Source organism: Polypterus senegalus, chromosome 15, assembly GCF_016835505.1.
Source record: "Polypterus senegalus isolate Bchr_013 chromosome 15, ASM1683550v1, whole genome shotgun sequence".
Classification (NCBI taxonomy): domain Eukaryota; kingdom Metazoa; phylum Chordata; class Cladistia; order Polypteriformes; family Polypteridae; genus Polypterus; species Polypterus senegalus.
This window is the reverse complement of record NC_053168.1, coordinates 10,710,001-10,717,500: the sequence shown is the minus strand read 5'-3', so window position 1 is coordinate 10,717,500 and position 7,500 is coordinate 10,710,001. Positions and strand designations below refer to the sequence as shown.

Here is a 7,500-nt window from a genome sequence, read left to right as displayed (position 1 = left end):
AATCTCATGGCACAAAGTCTCGGTTCGCAGGACACAAGTCCTTCATATTTTTTACTTTATAATTTAAAAATGGAATAAGAAACTGAAAATCTAACGACATCACATTAAAGTTTGAAAAACTCTGAAAAGAATGGTACCAAACACAAATATGTAGGCTTTAAAATAAGAGTAGATATATAATTTATTTGTTTGTTTTTTTAATTTTAGATTACATTGCAGCTGTTGACCGTTGGATGGGTGAACTTCTTCCAAGGATCAAGCCTTTTCTGTATCAAAATGGTGGCCCTATTATTACAGTTCAGGTTTGTTTTCTGTGAACAAAATTTAGATTTTTGATGGAATACATAACTAACATAAGGTAGAGTGGGGGTGTTGATACAGTAGAGTATCACAATATTTTTGCGCCTCACATTGGTATAAGCACCCATGACCTTATCCAGTATTAATATAATGACAAGTCATTTCATTTTGTTAATAATAATGATGTCCAGTAGATGTCCTACTAAATTGCTGCTGCAGGGATTCCTTGACCAGGTGCTCTTTCTGTGTCTAATTTGACTGTTTGGGTCAATTTTGGTTTGCACACACGTCTTTACCTGTAGTCAGTTAATCCTGACCTTTCAGATATATAACGAATGTGCGTTTGGTCCATTTGGCATATCCAGTTTAAGTTTTGGATGCCCAGTTGTTTGACATTTGGTTTAGAGCCCCCTAGACTGCCATTGTAAACCTGAAGCCATTCCAGCAGATGTTTTGGGTTTTTTTCTGTTTTTTAATTAGTTGAAATCCTGACAATGTCTCCCCTACCAGTGAACTAAAGACTGTTCAGTATGTTAAGACCACAGCCCAATACCTGTTCACAATGTGTATATTTTTATCCACGTCAAACAACACTCAATACCCCAGAATCACAAATCAAAAACAAGATTTAAATAATTTTTGCAAAGTTATTGAGAAATAAATTTAAATATTTCACTGACACAAGTATTTGGACACTTTGCTATGATACTTGAGCTTTGTCTGTGGTTTATCTCATTGTATCGGTCAAAAGGCACACAGCTGTCTATAGAATATCCCATAGCTGGCAGTGTGTCTGAGGGCAGAAGCTACACCATGAGGTCAAGGAATTGCCTGCATATCTTAGAGGCTGGAGTATGTTGAGGCACAGATCTAGGGAAGGCTACAAGAACATTTCTGCATCATCAGAGGTCCCCAAAAGCACAGTAGCCCCCATAATTCTTAAATGAATGACATGTGGAACACTGCGTCTCTTCATAGAGCTGGCCAAATTGAACAGCTAGAGAAGAAGGATCTTGGTAAGAGAGGTGACCAAGAGTCTGATGGTCCCTCTGACTCGGCTCCTTAGAACCTGGGTGGAGACTGGAGAAATGTACAAAAAGATAACAATCACTGCAACTCTCCAGCAATCTCGGCTTTACGACAGAATTGAGAGATGATGTATGCAAGCCCACTTGGAGTTTGCACAAATTACACCTAAGGGACTCTAGGATTGCGAGAAAGCAGATACTCTGGTTTACTGAATCCAAGAATGAACTGTTTGGCCTCAATTCTAAGTGCCATGTCTGGAGGAAACCAGGCATCCGTCATCACCTGCACAGTACTATTTAGATAAGCATGGTAGTGGCAGCATCCAAGACTGGGAGAGACTAGTCAAGGCCAAGAGGATGTTGAAGGAAGTGCAGAGATATCCTTAATGGAGTCCTGCTCAAGAGTGCTCTGGATGTCCAACTGGGCTGAAGGTTCACCTTCCACCAGGACAATGACCCCAAACACAAGACAGAGATGACACAGGTGTGGCTTGGAGTCGGCTTTTCTAATGTCTGGGCTCTAGCAGGGCCACTCCAGGACATCTCTGGAGAGACCTGAAAATGGCAGTCCACCAGTGGTCTCCAGCCTGCCTTACAGAACTTGAAAGGACCTGGAGAAGAAAGTGGCAGAAAATCCCTGAATCCAGGTCTCCAAAGCTTGTCGTATCAGACCCAGGAGAACTCCAGACTGTAATTGCATTAAATCGAGAATACTTGTGTCAAAATGATATTTTAGTTTTTTATTTTAATTTGTGAAAATGTTAAAATCCTATTTTCACTTTGTAATTTTGGAGTATTGAGTGTTACTTGATTTGAGGGAAAGGAAATGAATTTCAGTGTTTTTAGCACAAGGCTGTAACATAACAAAATGCTTAGAACATTAGAACAGTCTAGACGAGAACAGGCCATTCAGCCCAACAAAGTGCGTCAGTCCTGTCCTCTTATTTCTCCCAAAAAAAAAAAAACATCGAGTTTTGAAAGACCCTAAAGTCTTACTGTCCACCACACTACTTGGTAGCTTATTTTGAGCGTCTATCATTCTTTGTAAAGTGATGGCCTGAATATTTTCTGAATGCACTGTATGACTAATCATCATCTTCTGAACTGATTAGGTCATGGATCAAAGTGAACTACTCACCCTTCACCTAATAATGCATTTGAAATAAAGAATGTCTAATCAGTGAAGACTCGAAGCTCTAAATCCATCTGTTCTCACTTCTCATTCATGTAGCATAACAAATACATTTTACTTCTGACACTTGAGGGCGCTGTAAGCTTAGTTTTATAGTTTTTACAGTAAGTTTTTAATCGCCTTTTCTCTGTATGGTATAAGACTATTGTGACCATATCCCAGCTGATATAATATTTCAATTTTTATAGACTTTACTGTGAAATTTAACTGCTTTTTGTATCTTAATGTTTAAATGATAGGTGTTATGTAATCACAGTTATCATCTGATATGATTTTATTTGAGCATATTGTATATAATTGTAAATCATATTCTTAAGGGTGCTTTGGGTTATACCGTGGAAAAACTGTATTTGTTAGGTATAAATTAGCACTATTTCATGAAAAAGTCAGTATAATGGAAAAATTGAAAATTAGAAGCACTCTAGTAAAACATTACAAATTAAAGCACATCTGTAGTTGTTCAGCATTACAATTCCAAATAGCTGAAACAATAAGACAATGTACGTGAGCAGGATATAAAATTAAAATGAAAAATGTCACGTCTGTATCAACCCCCTTGCTGTACCACTTATGCTAGATGTAAAGGCCCCAAATTAGCACCGTCTATCTACACTTTTGTCACTCTGTTTTGAAAGGATGACTACTTTAACCCTAAGAAAGACTTCATGATTGTCCTTTCCCGAAGCCTCTGTTGAATTAACACACCTTGAGAAATCCTGTGTCCTGTGAAAACTTTTGTGTCACTTCTGTCTTTATAGTCTGTGTGAGGCAAATTAGAGAACCTGGGGAAATGTCCGTGTGAAGACGTGAGAACATGCAAGCACCACATTAGCTTGAAGCTGTCAGGCAACAGTATCAATAAACTTACTCTAAGGAAAGCTGCTCATTTGGCCCTTCTGCTTTTAATTGTTTTTTCCAGTTCAATTTCAGAAAATAAAACCATGTCTCCAGAACTCCATGATTGATAACGGGTGGAACAATGTGGGATAGTCCCTTGCACGAGTATTCCAAGGCCAATAGTAGTAACTGCTACTGTCTGCAGTAAAGGTATTCGTGTTTGGTATGCATTGCTTGACATGACAGCATAAGCACAACCAATCCCCATTTTTCCTGAGTTTTATCATAGCTTATAACAGTACATAAAAAAAATTTGACAAACGAGAGGCAACCATTCAGTCCATCGAGCTCGTTTGTTTACTTAATAGCTAATTTGTCCCAAAATCTCGTCCAGATACTTGGTAGTTTGTTGCACACGCCATTAACTCTTTGCATAAAGAAGTTCTTCCTGGCTTCAGTCCTATATGCACTTCCCCTTAATTTCCACTGATGCCCTTGAGGATTAGATTAGGTAAACTTTATTAATCCCATGGGGAAACTCAAAATGTGTATTGTATGTGATTTATGGTTAAATTGAACCAAATTGGCTGTAAATCTTCCTCTCTCTGTTCTGTTTCTTTTTTCCCTTCTTTAGACTCAGCTTGTTGACGGCATATTCCAGATCTTATAAATTAACTCCTTTGTAATCTGACATATCAGAGGTGTACAATGAGGGCTTATTTGTAAATCCTGTAAAAAATGAAATTTTACTGGAAGAATGTATAGTGTGAGCACTCGGTCCTATCAAAGTAAGATTATAACTGAATCGTTCATTGAAAGACCCACAAGAGTTTAAACCTCCATTAGTGAAAGGTTCTAGGGGAATAGAAAATGAAATGGAGAGAACAGACTTTATTTAAAAAAAAAAGGTGGACTCCAGCCATTGAAGCTGCTAAACACTTTTCCCATATGTGTGCAATCCCAGGATCAATTTTCTGGAGCCTTCTTGTCTCTGAATTGGACATCCAATTTAAGTTTTGAGGCTTTTGTTTGACATTTGCTCTGGTGCCCCATAGGCTGCCATTGTAAGCCATTCCAGCAGATTCTTTTTTTGTTAATGAATAGAAATCCTGACAATGTCTCCCTTTACAAGTGAACAAAGAGGCTGTTCAACATGTTAAGACCACAGCTAAATAACTGTCCACTTCTCTGTTTCCTGTTAGAAATAATGCGCTAAAAATCTGCTTTAGAAGTTAATGTGTATAGGAGCTAATTTCTATACAACATCCATAATATCAGATATTCTGTATCTGACAGAGTAGGCAGCACAACTCCTGGTCGAGGCTTTGGTCCAAATTTCAAATTGGCCCTTGTGAGTGCCTGTGTGCTCATGAAGTGGCCCGTCTGTTCAGTGCCAGTACCTGCATGGCATCAAATGCTGTTGGGATAAGCTCCAGCATCCCTGGCCCTTAGGTGGATGAAGTGGGTTTAAGATTATTAATGTTGTTTTCTGATATTTTTCTTTGTGTTCAGTTTTCGCTCTGGTCTGGTATTATGCGGAATGCAGGTAAACTAAACCCATAAGCACTCTTATACTTGAATACAGTTTTTTGGATGAATAATAAGTAACAACCTTGATTCATAGGTTAACTGCCTTCATAGAAAAAAAACTAATATATAAATGTTTGACAAAATACTTGAGCTGTGGTATGCACCAAATTGCTGTTTGCTCGGTGCAGCACTTTGAAGGCTGCACCCGTAGATTGGCTGCACTGATGGAACAGATAATGTGCTACTTTCTATCTCATGTTTTCATCAGGTGTTACTTTTAGGTGCTAACAACAGTTTGATGAATTGTTTTTCAGGTAGAAAATGAGTATGGTAGCTACTTCGCTTGTGATTTCAATTATCTTCGGCATCTCATGAAGCTTTTCCGTTCTCATTTGGGAGAAGAGGTGGTGTTGTTCACTACTGACGGGGCGGGTCTGGGTTATCTGAAGTGTGGAACTCTGCAGGGCCTTTATGCCACAGTGGATTTTGGGCCAGGTTAGTGGCGTCTTTATTACTGAATATAGCAACAGAGTCCTGCTTATTTAAGACTGTTTATATGTAGCACATAAACTATATTCAGCATAGTTTATTCTTATCCATCCATGCTGTTTTAGAATCTGTTTGATTTAATTGTAGGAGCCACACCCAGCATCATCAGGCTCAAAGCAGAAACCAACTTTAATAGGAATACCAGATTCATTACAGGGGAACGTCTTATTACATCAACACCTGCTGAAAACTTGAAACATTTGGAGACTCCGATTAAACGAGAATACATTAATACCCTGAAAAAAATTTACACCGATGCAGGGCAAATGTGCACACTCTTCATAGGTGGTAAACTACCTGGAATTTGTTACCAGCAGTCTAAAGCTGTGAGACTGACAGAGTGACCAGTACGCCATTGTGTTTCACAGTTTCTTCTTGTATAAAGTTCTGATTAGTGTTACACCAGTATGACTATGGTTGCTGCTAAATATGCTGAAGTATAAGGCAGTGTTGTAAACCAGCTTTATACACACTATCTACCATGCCCTGGCTCCTTAGAAAAGATGGCTTTTAATTAAACAACAACATTTATTTATATAGCACATTTTCATACAAAAAGTAGCTCAAAGTGCTTTACATAATGAAGAAAAATAAGAAATTAAAATAAGACATTAGTTAACATAGAAAAAGAGTAAGGTCCGATGGCCAGGGAGGACAGAAAAAAAAAAAACTCCAGACGGCTGGAGAAAAAAAATCAAATCTGCAGGGGTTCTGAGGCCACGAGACCACCCAGTCCCCTCTGAGCATTCTACCTAACATAAATTATCAGTCCTCTTTGTATTTAGGGTTCTCACAGAAGGACTTGATGATGATGGTCATGCAGACTTTCGGCTTTTAATCCATCATTGTTGGAACATCACTGTGCTTTGAGTAGATGGTGGTGGCGGAAGCCACCACCCAAAGGACACCGGGAAAAGAAACAGAAGAGAGAGTAGGGGTTAGTACAGATTTTAGAGCCACCATGAACAGTAATGATAATTAATTGAATATACAGAGTATCAGGATTAAATTACAGTGAAGTTATGAGAAGGCCATGTTAAAGTAATGTGTTTTCAGCAGTGTTTTAAAGTGCTCTACTGTATCAGCCTGGCGAATTCCTATCGGCAGGCTATTCCAGATTTTAGGTACATAACAGCAGAAGGCCCCCCGTCTCACCACTTCTTTTAAGTTTTGTTCTTGGAATTCCAAGGAGACACTCATTTGAAGATCTAAGGTTACGATTTGGAATATAAGATGTCTGACATTCCGGTTATATAAGATGGGGCGAGATTATTTAAGGCTTTATAAACCATAAGCAGAATTTTCAAGTCAATCCTGAATGACACAGGTAACCAGTGTAGTGACATGAAAATCCGAACACGTTTCTCCAGTTTTCTTTTCCCGGTTAATAAGTCATCAGATTTATACCAGTAATGGTGATTTTTTTTTTTATTAGTGTATGTAAAAACTTTTCAAAAGTTTTGAGAGAAATGGCTCAGTGTTTAGAGGTGCTGCCTCATCTTCAGAGTCATGGGTTCAGTTCCCAGCCTGGCCTCTGCCTCTTTGGAGGTTGCACATTGTCACAATGTCTGCATTTCTCAAAATCTGTTTCCGTCTTGCCACACGTTCCAAAGATGTACATGTCAGGCTAATTGCTGAGTTTAAATCCCCCCAGCGTGACTGAGTGTTGGTAGCCCTGTGATGGACTAGTAGCCTGTTCAGAGATGGTTTCTGCCTTGTACCTCCTGCTTCTTTTGTAAGCACTAGCCCCCCGTAACCCTTAACTTAGTAAATGGGTTAGAAAATGGATACCTGATTAAGAAAAACAGTTTTAAAAGGTGGGTTATGGAATCATTTGCCATTCTGTGAAATACAACAAATGTACTGTATGGACTGATCACTTATTATATAAAATGTCCTTTTATTGTCAATGATGTACATCGTTAATGTGTTGGGTATCTATACAGTTTTACTCTTTTAGTTGTTCTGACTTTTTTCTTACGATGAGTTGCTGAGACTCATTGAGCATTGCTTTGTGTGTCATTACCCTTTATTTTACTGGATATTTGGTTAAAAGAGGCGTAG

The 7,500-nt window shown here is 38.5% G+C and overlaps 1 protein-coding gene across 2 annotated transcripts in view; it reads left to right on the top strand.

Annotated features, from left to right (window-relative positions):
* glb1 (galactosidase, beta 1) overlaps nucleotides 1–7,500 on the top strand; it is a 119,618-nt gene that overhangs the window by 35,716 nt on the left and 76,402 nt on the right. For both annotated transcript variants that reach the window (XR_005630797.1, XM_039737706.1), the window contains exons 5-6: nucleotides 208–302; nucleotides 5,202–5,382. Coding sequence is in view for 1 of the 2 variants with exons in the window: in XM_039737706.1 (XP_039593640.1) it covers nucleotides 208–302; nucleotides 5,202–5,382 (276 nt within the window). In the remaining variant the exon portion in view is untranslated. The remainder of the gene's footprint in view (nucleotides 1–207; nucleotides 303–5,201; nucleotides 5,383–7,500) is intronic.